Source organism: Choloepus didactylus, chromosome 23 (genome assembly GCF_015220235.1).
Source record: "Choloepus didactylus isolate mChoDid1 chromosome 23, mChoDid1.pri, whole genome shotgun sequence".
NCBI classification, from domain to species: domain Eukaryota; kingdom Metazoa; phylum Chordata; class Mammalia; order Pilosa; family Megalonychidae; genus Choloepus; species Choloepus didactylus.
Genome location: NC_051329.1, coordinates 18,958,486 through 18,973,272, shown reverse-complemented (window position 1 = coordinate 18,973,272; position 14,787 = coordinate 18,958,486). Strand labels below are relative to the sequence as shown.

The following is a 14,787-nucleotide window of genomic DNA, read 5'->3' as shown; positions in this document are numbered from 1 at the left end:
TGGTTTATAAAATCCAATCTTAGTGTTCCACAGTTAGTTTGTCAGGGAGGAGCAGCCAGAAGCAGTGTGTGTCGGGCTTTGATTTTTTCTTAATTAACTAATTAATTAATTTTTCAGAGCAGTTGTAGGTTAACAGAAAAATCATGCAGTAAATACAGTGGTTCCTACCCCCGCCCTCCACAGACCCAGCGCACAGTTGTCCCTATTAACATTTTGCGTTGGTGTAGTACATTTGTTACAACTGATGAACCAATGTAATTATTGTTAATAACTAAAGCCAATAGTTTACACTAGGGGTTCACACTGTTGTAATTCTGTGGGTTTTTAAAGAATTTTTATTCTGGTAACGTTTATGCAACCCCAAATTTCCCATTTTGAGTGCTTTCACTTACACAGCTCAGTGGTCTGGATTACATCCGCAGTGCCGTGCTACCAGAAACACCCTGGCTTTGATTTTGATATAGAATGCTTGGCCTTTACCCATCTTCCGTGGGTCAATGAGTGGCTTCAGTCTGACTTCCTAGGACAAACCAGAACAGTTGAGGTGGCAGTGGGGCACCCAGGAGTCATTCTGGACACAAGATGACACCCAAGATGTGTGGGGAGAGGGGACTGAGGGGTTGCCTGCAGCTGGCCTGCGGGGTGCTGGGCAGGCTGCTGCCCTCTCTGGGCCATGGCCATCCCTGCCTCACAGGGCTGTTGATGATCACTAGGTAATAAACAGAAAGCACTCAGACTTCATCAGAAGAAAGCTGCTAAATAAATACAGTCATTACTGCTGTTGTGTTGAGGAGTACCATATGCACACACAGCATTTTCTATAATTAAGTGCTGGGCGTGTGATTTTTAACGCCACACCAAGAGGCAGTGTCAGTGCCTGGCTGTCCTGTCCTGGCACTGGGAACACAAGCACACAGAGTAGGGGATGGACCGAATCCCCTGCCCTCCGTCCCAGGCCCCACAGTTGCTTGCCCTGGTCGCCTTGGAGCTGGAGGTGTTGCTTGCTTGCCCCATCACTCCCTTCTCTGCTCCATCAGGACAACACTCGGATATCCTCGGCCGGGTGCCTGGGGGAACTGTGTGCCTTTTTGACTGAAGAGGAGCTCAGCGCTGTACTTCAGCAGTGCCTGCTGGGTAGGCCTTTACACTGGGGAGTTCCCCCTCAGGGACTTGGGGCCTCTTAGCCCTGAGGAAGAGTCCATGGCCCCCGGATGCCCCATCTCAGAGGGTCTGTGAGTGTGTGGACTGCCCCCTCCTTGGGAATCTTAACTATTCAAAACAAAATGGAGTGTTCACTGGTCCAGTGTCTCTGCCCAGAGAACACAGCTGTAAACCTGAGGTGATCTGTGAGAGACTGCTCCTTAATATGCCATTTTGGGGGAATTCCTGTCAAGACAGAAGGGGAGGTCTCAGTACGGGGTGGCCAGGGTTTCCTCCGAGCTCCCCATCAGCACCTGGTCTCCGAGGTGGGGAGGCCCATGGACCTCACAGGTGGTGGGGCATGCGTTAAAGGGTGAGTTGACCCCAACCTTGTCTTTCCACTCAGCGGATGTGTCCGGCATTGACTGGATGGTTCGCCACGGGCGGAGCCTGGCGCTCTCCGTGGCTGTGAATGTGACTCCTGGCAGACTCTGTGTGGGCAAATACAGCAACGAAGTTCAGGAAATGATCCTCAGCAATGCCACGGCAGACAGGGTAAGGCTTTGGGGCAGCCAGGCTAGTCCTCTCTTTCCCCCTGGCTAAAATCCCAGGGCCAAAGCCTCTGCTGATCCAGCACAGGAAAAAACTCCAGACTGGGTGTTAAGAGGCCTGGGTTTGAATTTTACCTTTGCTAGTAACTTGCTACGACCTTGGACGAGTGCTTCATCTCCCTGGGCCCCAGGTTCATCATTTAACCAATGGGGAGTGTGGAGGATCTGGACATTCCTTCTAGTTCAGAAAGTCTCTGTTTCCTGTTCCTGGAGCCAGTCACTCAGAATGTGTTCATCTGCCTAACATTCAGGGCAGCCTGTGTAAATGAGAGCTGTCGAGGAGTCTTTGCTGTGAAGAAATAAGGGATAAAACAGTGGGAAAGAGGCAGGGTCAGGGAGATGACTGGGGGCAGGATTTTGTCTCGCTCTGCTGTTCTGAGGAAGAAGCAGGTTGCCTTCCTGTCTAGCTCTTGAGTGGTTTTATTCTTCCGTTTCTCCACAGATTCCCATTGCTGTGAGTGGGGTTCGGGGCATGGGCTTTCTGATGAAACATCACATCGAGACGGGAGGAGGACAGTTGCCAACTAAACTCTCCAGCCTGCTCATTAAGGTGAGTGGGGCAAGGCCTGTGTTTGACCCACCAAGCCTGGGTGGTGAGATGGGCCCATGACCAGGGGCTACCAGAAGTGGGTCCTGAGACTAGACCTGTTTTAGGAGTTCTCCACGGATAGCCTCAGGAGCTCTCTGGACCCTTAGAAGTGGAATGCAAAATGTTTCTATGTCCATTTTTCTTTGGAAGTGTGCCCAATATTTTATCATTCTCAGAGAGACCTGTGACCCTAAACCAAGTTAGGAACCACTATTTAAGGCTTTCTTTCTAGGCATCCTGGTGTGTAAAATGAGGGACGATCTGGGTTCAAATCTTAACAAATCTTCTCTTGCCTGCCTCCCTTTTTTAGTTGGTGTATTAGTTTCCTAGGGCCGCTGTAACAAATCACCACAAACTGGGTAGCTTAAAACATGAGGAACTGATTCTCTCTCAGTTCTGGAGGGTGGAAGTTTGAAATCAAGGTGCCGGCAGGGCTGCAGGGCCTCTGCGGTCTCCTTCCTTGCCTCCTCCTGGCTTCTGGTGGCCTCAGGCGTTCGTGACTTGTGGCAGCATCACCCTGATCTCTGCCTTCATCTGCACATGGCTGTCTCCTCCCTTGCAACTCTCTCTCTGGTCCAAATTTCCCTCTTATAAGGGACACCAGTCATTGGATTTAGGGCTCACCCAAATCCTGTATGACCTTTTCTTGACTTGATTCCATCTGCAAAGACCCTACTTCCAAATAAGGGCATACACACAGGTTCCAGGTGGACATGGATTTTGGGGGACACTATTCAACTCCATGTAGGTGGCATGGTGCACTTTAGTGTGGTATTGCCTTGGGTGCAAGGCCGTAATTATGAAAGCTGGAGAGTCTGATGGCTGGACCCCACCACCTCTGTAATAAGGCATGCTTCTCAACGGTAGTGCACACTCAAAGCAGAATCTGCATTTTAATGAGACGGGCTGGGCTTGAGACTCTGCATTTTTTAACCAGCTTCTCGATAATGTCAGTGCCACTGTACCAGGGGCCTTGCATGAGTAGTGAGATTCGAAAGGGTGGTAGTTCCACCCTGCAGACACCCAGGCCCCTCCTGAGAGCTTAGAGGTACCCCGATCAGAGTGGCCTGTGCCAGACCCATCACCCCACATTGACAGGCTGAGGACCCACCACGGGAAGGTGCAGAGATGAACAAGGCAGACGAGATCTTTGGGGTTGGAGACACACAGAACCCCGTGGGGAGGGCTCTACTTTAGATAGGGGAAGCTCTGAAGAGATGACGTTTGAGCTGAGACCTGAAGGAAGAGAAGGAACCAGCCAAGCAGAGATCTGGGTGCAACAGTGCCCCAAACAGAGGGACCTGCCTATGCAGAGGCCCCAAGGCAGGAGAGAGCCTGGCATGTTTGAGGAAGTGAAAACCCTGTGTGGGTGAAGAGCAGTGAGCAAAGCGGTGAGTGGCACGAGATGAGATGGGGGAGTTAGATGGGCCTGTTCACGCCCTGTTGCCCTCACATGGGAGGGGAATGCATTGGAAGGGAGCAGTCAGGTTGGTTTCCATGAAGAAAAGGGTGTTGGGCCTGGGCACAGGGGCTACTTTGAGAAACAGGCTGGATGTGCCTGACCTGAAAGCCTGTCTGTGTTCCTCCTCATAGTGTCTGCAGAACCCATCCAGTGACATCAGGCTGGTGGCTGAGAAGATGATCTGGTGGGCAAATAAAGACCCATTGCCTCCCCTGGATCCCCAAGCCATCAAACCCATTCTGAAGGCGCTTCTTGACAACACCAAGGATAAAAACACCGTCGTCAGGGCCTACAGCGACCAGGCAATTGTCAATCTCCTCAAGATGAGGCAGGGCGAGGAGGTGTTTCAGGTGGGAACCTGGGACTTGAGTGCCTTCCCCAGGGCACGCTGCCCGCATGTGTTTTTTCTCTTCTTAAACTTTTAATCTTAAAATAATTTCAAAATTATAGGACAGTTGCAAAATTAACACAGAACCAATATAGGAACACCAAAGTACCTTAGCTATATCCAGATCCTCCAGATTTACAAAGTTCTAACATTTTATCACTGGTTATATCATTTTATCCATCGTCTATCAATCTGTTTATCATTCCATCTGGTAGTCCTTTTATCTGTCTGTCTGTCTGTCCATCTGTCTCTCCTTTATGTATTTTCTAACTATTTGAAAGTAGGTTTTATACATCATGCTCCTTGACCACATTATACTTTTGTGTACATTTCCTAAGAACAAGGACGTTCACTTATGTTACTACCTTAGAGTTATCAAGTTCAAGAACTTTAACATTGATACAAAGCTTTCAGTATATATTCCAATTTTTTCATATGTCCCAATAATATCCCTTTGACCCTTTTCTCCTCCCTTGCTAGATCCCATCCAGATCTTTTATCCATTTAATTGTCACTGTCTCTTTAGTTGCTTATACAGCATACACTTTCTCATCTCAGCTACTCCCAAGCATACAGTTCAGTGGGATTTATCACATTTACAATATTGTGCTACCCTTAACCCACCATCCATTACCAGAACTTTCTCATCAACCCCCCAAAAAACTCTGCACCATTATGCAGCAATTCTTCTACCCCCCACCCCTCCCCATAACTGGTACTTTACTTTCTGTCTCTCTCTGTTTGCTGCGAGCATTCATTTTGCAGTTCTTCTGCATGACAATATTTAGGTGTCATACTCCTTTCTCTGCCACCACATATGTGTTAGTTTTGAGAAGCAGATGGTGATTCAGGTGCCTGGTCTACTGTCTGAAAACACATATTCCTCTGCTCCTGTGGTTTTCAGACTTCTTTGAGCAGCTGAGCCCTTTCTTCAAATAAAATCTCATGTGGCACCCAAACATGGCAGACAAGACCCAGGTCAAACTGTCCTGTTGAAGCCCACAGTCCTGTCCCCTCGGCCACCTTTCTGCTAGCAACCCTAGGCCCTGAAAACTACCACCTTACCCCATGAAAAGCAAGCTGAACACTTTGCTTTCCCCAGATCAGTCCGATTCCCCTATTTTGCCAAATTCCACCTCATGACTCTAGTTCTGAGTGAACACTCATTTTTGTCTTGGATTAGAGAAATCCAAAGCCCTGTTTTCTGACCACCTCTCCTCTTTCCCACCTTTCCTCACAGTCTCTCTCCAAGATCCTGGATGTGGCCAGTTTGGAGGTGCTGAATGAGTGCCACCGAAGGTCCCTGAAGAAGCTGGCCAGCCAGGCCGACTCAGCGGAGCAGGTGGATGACACCATCCTGACATGATGGGCCTGGCCCAGCCCACCGAGCTCTATGTCAGTGTTTCGGCTCCACATCTTTGTTCAATGTTTTCATTTTTGAAAATACATTTGTTCTGATGGGGAGCTTAGGAGATGGCGTTCCCAGAAAGTATTTTAATATATCAACAGACCACAGCCAAAGCCTTAACTCAAGCCCACACACAACTGAAAATTGCCTCCTCCATCTCTCACCCTTTTCTTTGGAGAAGAGAAGAAAAAGCACATGCGCAGGCCTTACCAGATGGTGGCCAGAGAGCTGATTAACCAGCTTAGTGGGATTTGGTCTGGAACAAGTGGGGTCAGACTTCTGGTTCCTCTTCTTCTGTGCTTGAGCTCTGATTCGAGAGTCGGCACCATCAGACTTTTGCCTAGATCCTGAGTGGGTACAGGAGTGGAGAGGTGTGTCAAGTGGGGTGTGGCTAGGCTTGGCTTTTCATGCTTGTGCTGCCTGGTGGGATCTGGCCGTCAGATGAAAACAACATTCACGTGGCCCTGGCAGTTCACGAGTCTGGGGAGGAGCATAGGTTTAAATGCAGGCTGTTTGAAGGAGGAATGTTTAATAAAGGCTTTGATTTCATCTTGACATAAGCAGATTTTTTTTTTAAATCTCCAAACATCTGCTAAACATGAAGCTTCCTGCATCAGGGATAAGGAAAGGTTGGCAACTCTCTCTGTAAGTATTAGCAGAACTCTGATTTCCTGGGTATGTCCCATGCTCTTTGAAGTCATGTAGATACCTACAGACTTCTCTGTCCGGAGGTCAGGTCTTGAGGGAGGTGCAGCTGGGCCTGTGATCTCATCTGGTGTGGAGAATATAGCCACTGCCTTGCTCTGTCCTGACTCGGAAAGGTAGGGGAGCTTCTGGTAGCAAGTTTTAAAGTGAAATCCACCCCCTCTGTGGAGTAAGAAAGCCACATTCCTATAATCAAAGGACTTGCAAGAGGAAACCAAAGTTGCATTTCAGCATCTGCCTTCTTTATGAGTGACTTCCTTCCTCCAGATTCTTAGAAGGCTCGTGACACAGGCGTCCTGTCTGATAGGGCACACCCCCTGAGCCCAGTGACACAAGTTTTTCTGGGCTGTTTCCCTGGTCACAATACAAAGCAAACCTCTATTAAAATTACTGGCCAGAGCTGCAAAAGGAAGAGAAATAAATGTGGTAGTGAACTCACTCTGTAAGAGGTTTAAAATCCTATACCCCAAAAAAGCAAGGCTCTGTTTACTAATAAATGCAGCAGAGGTAGAAAGCAGGCTTGTGACTCAAGGCTTCTGATGAATAAGACAAGGTGACCTCTAAGATACTTCTGATGAAATCTTTCCTTCCTATGCCTGAGCCTTATGTGTCACAGGACTTCCTATTTCCTTGCAGCAGACATGGTCTCAGCTGGTTCAGTGTAATTGTAATTGTAGAATCCCAGGGCTGGAAGGGAACTTGAGAGGTCAGCTGAGTTGGTCCCCATAGCTAAAGCAGCCAATGATTACAGCTCTTAGTAGCCATGGTAACTTCCCTGCTTCTTGGATTCAGATGGTCATCTACATCCTTCTAGCTGCCCAGGGCATTTGACCAGCAAGCTGTCTGCATATATGTCCACCTTCGCCAGTTAGCCATGGAGAGGTTTATGAAGTTTCTGTTGTGAGGGGGCTCTGCCAACTCACAGGACGTGGGCTGTGAAACCCCTGTTAAGCCTCCAAGGTTGTCTTAAGCGTTCCCTCCACGATCTTAGATTAGATGCTTATATCCACCTCTGACTTTCAGTCTTCAGTCTGAAATTGGGAGGGGAACCTGATATACTTGGAGGTGAAAGACACTCATTCTGCAGAATCCAAAAGAAAAAATACCAGGTTCCAGTTCCAGAAACTGGAGGAGGATGAGATCTCTCTGTTCAGAATAGATGGATGAAGGTTGATTCACAGACGGAGTATGACTCAAAGGCTCCCCGAGCACTTTGAATTGCATTCTCTGAGTCTGGAAGGAGAGTGTGAGCTTCCAAGAAGTGAGCTGCGAAGAGCTGTCACAGACGCGACAGTGGAGCAGGCAGACAGGATCCTGCTGGCCCCAAGTCAGTCATCCTGGAAGCAGCAGCCAGGACCGAACACCCTGGAAGAACTGGAGCTTGACAACCGAGATGAAAAAGCCATCTGCCCTGGTGGTTGGTAGAGCTGTTTGGCCACGTGCAAGTCATTTAACCTCTCTGGACCAGTTTCTCACCTGTAAAAGGAGTTTGGGATAGAAGCTCTAGGAATCTGTTGCTCTTAAAGTCACCTTTTAGGGGTTCATGGTAATTATGACATGACATTTGTTGAGCATATACCATGTGCGAGGCATCATTTCATTTAACCCTTTCAAAGGTCTTCTGACGTAGGTTCTCTTGGTATTACCATTTTACAGAGGAGGAAACTGAGGCACAGAGAGGTTACTCATCCAGGGTCGTTTGGCTAATAAGTGGTATTCTGTCCCCAGAGCTCATCCTCTTAGCCCTTCTAGGGCTTGCTAGACATGAACATTTTTCTTTAGAGCAGTGCCTCCAGACCTTGCACATCCTGGCACACACAGGAAATGAAAATACATGTACAGCCCACTAGGTAAATGGATGAGACTGCTCCAGATGACTGGCCCAGGGGCTGCCCCACCACGACACCCCCCAAGCAGCTCTAGGGGCTGAGACACCAATATCTCAGCCCGTTTATAGAACACTGTTTAGGAAGGTCTAAAGAGAAGACGTAACGTTCTTGTCCTTCAAGATTTTCAGTAATCCTCCAGAAAGGAGACTCCCTCATTTTTCTCTTCCAATTATTGGAAAGTTAGTGATAAAATGTTGTGTCCTTAGCTAATCCAGAGAAAACTACTTAAACCGAGAACATACTAACCCTTCAACTAACTATGGTTACCTCTGGAATCAGGGGCATCAAGATTATTTTAAAATGTGGGATGGTATGACAGGATTCAGATCCCTTCTAGGAACCAAACCCTACCTACAGGCAAGTTTTCTCAGTTCCACTGCTGTGATGCTAGAGAGCTTGGGAGAGGGGCAAGGAACCTTCAGGATTGACAGACTTGTATGCAGGGCTCCAGAGAGACAGATGGTTTTATTAAGAGTAGATTTTGAAACAAGATTGGCAGTTAGGAATGTTTTTCTTCTAAGTATGGTTTGGTGTGGATATGTCTTAAATTGCTTCAGGTCTTTCTAAATTAGAACAATAAGGAAAAAGAGGAACTAGTTGAACTTAAAGGTCTAGGTTCTAAAATGTTTTTAAGGAAATGTGGAAATTGCTTTAAAATTCTATACGTGTGGACTTTGGAGTCAGGTTTGAGCTTTAGTTTACTGCTGTGTGACCTAGAACATGTTCCTTAATGTCTCTGAGCCCAAGTTTCATCATCTGTTCTGTGATAGGCCAGATTTCACAGGGTGGTTGTACAGATTGAATGAGGTAATACACTCTGCACAGGGCCAGGCACACAGGAGGCTCTCAATATGTGGATAATGTGAGTAAAATAAGGTATGTCTATGAAAAGCGACTCAACAATAGACACCTACCACTGCACAAGGCATGTCAAAGAACAGGGTTCTAACATTCAGAAATTAATTACTGGACCCTTTGCAGATGTACTGTTAACTTCTTGAGCCCTTTGTGAAAATCTCCCAATTTCAAATCATATTTTTTAATAATACAAAATTTCTTTTGTTTCCTAAAAAAAAAAAAAAAGCATTTGGAGAAATCCTTCTTGCTCATTGAGAGCTACAATTTCCTGTGTAAATCATGTTCTGCAGCAGCAGGGTCTTCGCTGTGCACAGGCAGTAAAGTACTTTGTCATTACTTTTAGGTCAGGGTTTCCTACACCCTCTGGGGAGTGGTCAGGAGGACCTTGTCCTTATTTTATGAGTAGTAAAGTTGAGGCACAGATGGAAAGGAGTGGCGCTAAGGTCATGGAGCCAGTTGGCAGCAAAACTGGAAAAAAAAAAAACAACCCACATATTTCTTGATTGTCTAGTTACTAAACCCCAAGGCCATTTTATAAAAATAATTTGGATGGTGACTTTAACAAAAGAAACTAGTTGGGTTCTCAGTATATGGCTCTGCAGAGTGACTGGGTTTTACTTTTTAAAAATGGTGGAGCTCAGTTATTTCTCTGAGTGGTTTTGAGCTGCCCCTCAGTTCTTTTAGGAGGGTTCCCAGCCACCTGCCCAGGCAGAATGATAGATGGTAACAAAGCTTATAAACCGGAAAAACTGGTCCAAGGATTAGTACCTTAGTGGGATTTCTGGGTAAGACTGTTTCCTGAGTGTGCCCACATGGAATATATCAGTCACTCTGCGGTGCTATTCTGAGATTTCTCCAGTGAGATGGCAGCCTGGTCTTGGGGACATTGAGTATGTGGGAATCCCTCAGGGCCATGCCTCTTAGTCCTATGATGAAGCTATGGACATACGCTCTATTAGGTGTTTCTTGCAATTTAGATTTCCACAGACAAGGGAGGTAAGAGGCTGGGGTGCACCACTATCTAATCCAGCATTTCTCAAACATTTTGGCCTTGGGACCCCTTAACACTTGGAAACTCTGGGGAGCCCAAAGGGCTCTTGCTTATGCATATCTTACCTATTGATGTTGACACAGAACTGAGAAACTTTAAAAGTGTTTATTAATTCATTAAAAAATAAATAAACATACCTTTCCAAAACAGAAACAATTTCAGTGAGAAGGGTGTTACTGTTTACATTTTTGGAAGTCTCTTTAATGTCTGAATTCTCTTGTCTGCTTCTGCATTCAGTCTCTTGCAATATCACGTCTTGTAGGCTCTGGAAAACTCCAGTGTACACTCATAAGTAAATGAGAGTGAAAAATGCAAATAACTTATGAAGATGTTTTGACCTCACAGACCCTTTGAAAGAGTCAGGGAGCCCCACAGGTCCCCAGACCATACGTTCAGAACTGCTGATATAATTCAAAAAATGAGGGGAGAAAAAGCCTACTGATGAGTTTGGAGGTTGGAGGGAAGGGGGAGTTTGGCTATGAGTATAGTCAAAAGGCCCTAAGTTTGGCCACCCACAGAAAGCAAGCTCATGAGAGGGTTCAACTAGATTATTTCGGATGTTCCTACTAACTTAAAATTCTGTGTGTGGCTTCACTTTAATACGACGGACACCAAGTGCCTACCATGAGTTAGGTCCCAGAGGATAGAGATGAATAATATATGATCCCTGCAATCAAGGAACTTATGTTCACTTGATTTGGGGGCACTACTTAAGGGGCAGGGCAAGACCATTGCCACATCTCTTGGTATGGCATCAGGCATGCAGATATGGGGAAAAAAGGCCAATTTCCAGTTCCATTGAAGAGAGAGACCAGTTGCAATTTCCTTTATTCCTTCCCTGTTGATCAGCAGGTTGAATGGTGCCCCTTCTTGGCCCCTCTTTTAAAGTTCCTATCTTTCAATTTACCTGCACTCTCTAAATTCTTTACTAAATTCTTACTCCACCTTCTTGGGTGATTGCAGCATGCGTTTCCTCCCTTGCTGTCTATTATTTAGCAACTCTGGAATCCATGTTGCTGACCATTCCGAATCTGGACCTCACAGGTCCTTCCAGGCCTTCACTGTACTGACCTTCATTTCTGCTACTGCTACCTTCCAGGTCCCCAGTGGGTCTGGCTCCAGGGCCTTGAACTTGAGGGCTCTCTTTCCCTCCCCCTCTTAACACCCCCTTCTGGTGACACCTCACTTCCTGACCTCCACCTGGCCAAAGTTAAGCTCTTTGAAGTGCCCTCAGCCCATCTTCTCCACCAGATATTCAATTCTAACTATCCACTAGCTGCTGATCCTCTAAATCTGCCATCCTGAAAAATTCTTCCTTCAACCCCACTGTTCTCACCACCAACCACTCTATTTCTCTTTTATTCCCTGCCAGATTTCTTGAATAAATGAATAGTATACCCTTAGCACCTCCACGGCTTCACTATCTTTCTGTTCCTTTAAACTTCTGCATATGCTGACCCTCCTTTTTCTCTTTTGACACATTGTCTGTGCTCTCTACCAGAAGGAAAGCTCCATGAAAGCAGAGATTAAAAGATTTTCTTTACTGTTAAATCCCCAGTTCCTAGTTCAGTGTCTGGCACATAGTAGGTCCTCAAACATTTGTCAAATGAATTAATGACTTTTCTACCTCTGCTAAATTGTGAGCTCCATGAGGCTAGGGGCTTTGTTTTATTCATATTTTATCCCCACAGCAGCACAGTGCCTGGCACATAGTAAACACTCAAAGGTTTATTAAGTTAGTGAATGAATCCAGTTGCCGGGTAAATGATGTGATTTTTTTTTTTTTTTTAATAGGGCTTCATTTGGTTGATATTGTTTTGCATCAGTCCCTTCCTGCTGTTACTTCACACCTGGGTTACAGCAATAACATTCTTAAAAGCTTTGTGGCTGAAACCCATCCTGTATGCGCCTACCAAGTTACTTACCCAAAATAACATTTTGATATTGTTCTTCTCAAAAACTTTCACTGCCTTGCTGTTGTAGTTTCTACTGTACAAAGAGGTGGTGTTGCAAAAGCTCATCTGTACGTTGGATGTTTGGAATAGTGGAACAAAGTTTGCCATTGGTGGTACATACTGATACTTAGCCCTCAGGTCACAAAAGTTTATATTTATCCCATAACATAGCTCAAGTCATTGAACAGTAGTTTAAATAATTGTAAAACAAGGTTTCTAGAGGAAATTGTGCTCAGTTTCATCTTGAGATGCCAAGCACATTTCCTGGCCTACAGGGAATTCCCCCCTACAAGCCAAAATTGATGATTCTCAGACTGTGACAATGGCTGTCTAAATACACCCATCATTCAAAGCTCTTAATTTCCAACTCCATCATCAAATCTTTATGATGAAATCTTTCCCCCATTATACTAGCTAAAAGTGATAGCTTTCTTCCTCTAGAGTCTAGACTGCTTATTCAAAAGCTATTTTATCTGCTATATTGTCTTGAATTTTTAATTCCTCATGAGTATGTCTTACCTCTGATGAGACTCTGTGGCACATGATGAATAATAAGCACTCGTTAAATAGTTACCAAATAAATGAAGGCATTAATGCCTATTGCTTTTTTTATCCAGATGACACATCAAAGCAGTCAGGAATTTGGTCTTTATAATGGACAATTTTGCTATACTTCCCCAAAGTACCCTGGAGCCCTAATACCTGGTGGCTGCCTTGGAAATGTGTGCTAGAGTCTACACGAGGACATGGCTGAAAGTATGAGTGAGTCAGTGCAAACTGACCTTGGTTAACAACATCAGTTACCATTTATCACATGCCTATATGTGCCAGGTAATTTACAAACATCTCTAATGCTCTCAACCATTTTGTGAGGGAGATATTGTAACTTCTATTTTACAGGCAAGGAAACTGGGGCTCTGAGACACAGCGAGTTATCCAAAATCACAAACCTTGTATGGGGTGTAGCCAGGATTTCTAAAACAGCATTCTAACTAGTCTTTCTGACTCCAGAGTGGGTTGTGAATATGACCTGGCAGAGACCCACTGCCTCACTGGCTTGTCTGGGGATTCTGCAAAAGCCCCCTTCTTCCATTATATTTCCTAAAACTGCTAGGTCAAAGGGGATGACACAAACCTTCGCTGACAGAGGAAGACCCTTTTTCAATCAAGAGCACGTGAGCAGCTCCTTCCCCCAGCTCATACCTTCAACTTCCAAGCTCATGTTCTTTTGATGCTACCAGGCTGATTCTTGGCTCCTGGAGAAAATAACCCAAAGCTTGAGTTAGACACTCCATGTGGTGTTCAAGGATCTTCCCTGCAACATTGTTTATAATACAAAAAAGTATAAACAACCTGAATGCTTATCCACAGCAGAGTGCTTCCATTATAGAACCACCATATAATGGAGTACCATGCCATGCAGCTGTTACAAAATGATTATTGCTAAAAGGAAAAAGCAAGATACATACATGTATTTATATAGGCAAAGAAAATTTATTGAAGGATAATTTACTCACTCATCAGGTATTTATTATGCATTTATTAAGGTGTTCAAGAAACTTATTAAGGAGGGTTACCTGAGAGTAGTGGATCTGAAGGGGGGTGGGGGGGGTGGTAACTTGTATGCTTCAGTAAATTTCTGTACTTTACCACGAATATTATTACTTTTTAAAAAGTCCAAAGAACTAAAAAGGGAGTTTGATAAAGTCAATAGGCACTTGTCTGGAAAGGGACAGGATTATAAGGCAATAGCCTAAGGGTGGAAACTTAAAAAATCAACTCTAATTCTACAGTGAGATGGCAGTGGGAGATCCTACTTTCTATTTCAGATCTAAGGGGTGGGGCAGGTGGGACTCACTTTAAAACTGGAAAAACTGGCTGATGACAAACTGAATGCTGCTTAACTTCTGGCGGCCCAGGTCTTTTTAACCGCACGGCTGTGAGATGTGTATCTGTAGGTGGTGTGAAATTCAAGCCGAGGGAGCTGCTGCTTTCGATCTCGGGGTAAACACTGTGGGTCATTAATTTCCCGGGCTCAGCTTAAAGCTGGACCGGACTGTGAATCTGGACGTACCCTCCTTATTCTTCCAAGGAGGCAACTCAGAGTCCAGATCTCGCAGCTAGGATGTGATTTCGACCCAGCGCTGACCTCAAAGGCCACACTCCTAACAGCTACGCTCCAGCAGGCAACGCCTGTCTTGCACAGCTCGGTGGCCACCAGCCACCCTCGGCGTGCGGTCCATAGGCTCGGGACACGATGGGATCCCGAACCAACACCAGGCGGCGTGGATGCAGAGAGGGGGCGGAGTGCCCGAGCCCTGAACCGCCGCACGACTCTCTCCTTTACAGCCGAGTCCCCAGATTCGAGAAACCGGGAGCTCGGCGTGAGCCCCTCTACGGTCACTGCGTGTCCGTCATTTCCTCTCCGCAGCACTTGGGGGTCTGGAAGACGAGGGAGTGAGTCCGTTCGGGGCCACGGCCGGGCTACTCCAACACTCTCGGTTTCTTTTGGTTGGGGCTTGGTAGCGGCTTCGCTCTACGAGCCTCCAGAGCAGGTGGTGGCGACCGCGACACCGGCAGCGGCGATCGCTGAAGACGCGCGGGGAAAGCGCGCCCGCTCCCGCCGGATCTCCGCCGGGGCGCGTGCGCGTGTGCGTGCGCGTGGCGCGAGCGTCGTGAGGGCGCGGCGGCCCCGGCTGCGGCTGCGCAGAGGTGGTGCCGAGCTCTGCGC

At 46.4% G+C, this 14,787-nt stretch overlaps 1 protein-coding gene and 1 long non-coding RNA gene across 2 annotated transcripts in view; one reads left to right on the top strand and one right to left on the bottom strand.

Moving 5' to 3' along the window:
- GCN1 (GCN1 activator of EIF2AK4) overlaps positions 1-6,153 on the top strand; it is a 65,089-nt gene extending 58,936 nt beyond the window's left edge. The window contains exons 54-58 of the mRNA XM_037816606.1: positions 1,038-1,134; positions 1,547-1,695; positions 2,194-2,301; positions 3,934-4,152; positions 5,431-6,153. Coding sequence (XP_037672534.1) covers positions 1,038-1,134; positions 1,547-1,695; positions 2,194-2,301; positions 3,934-4,152; positions 5,431-5,556 — 699 coding nt within the window. The 3' untranslated portion in view covers positions 5,557-6,153. The remainder of the gene's footprint in view (positions 1-1,037; positions 1,135-1,546; positions 1,696-2,193; positions 2,302-3,933; positions 4,153-5,430) is intronic.
- On the bottom strand, positions 4,029-14,684 carry LOC119519142. The gene is made up of 3 exons (XR_005213964.1): positions 13,915-14,684; positions 13,192-13,312; positions 4,029-7,779 (listed from the first exon to the last, which is right to left on the bottom strand). It is a non-coding gene; the product is annotated as an uncharacterized LOC119519142 (long non-coding RNA).
- Positions 14,685-14,787: the final 103 nt, after the last annotated feature.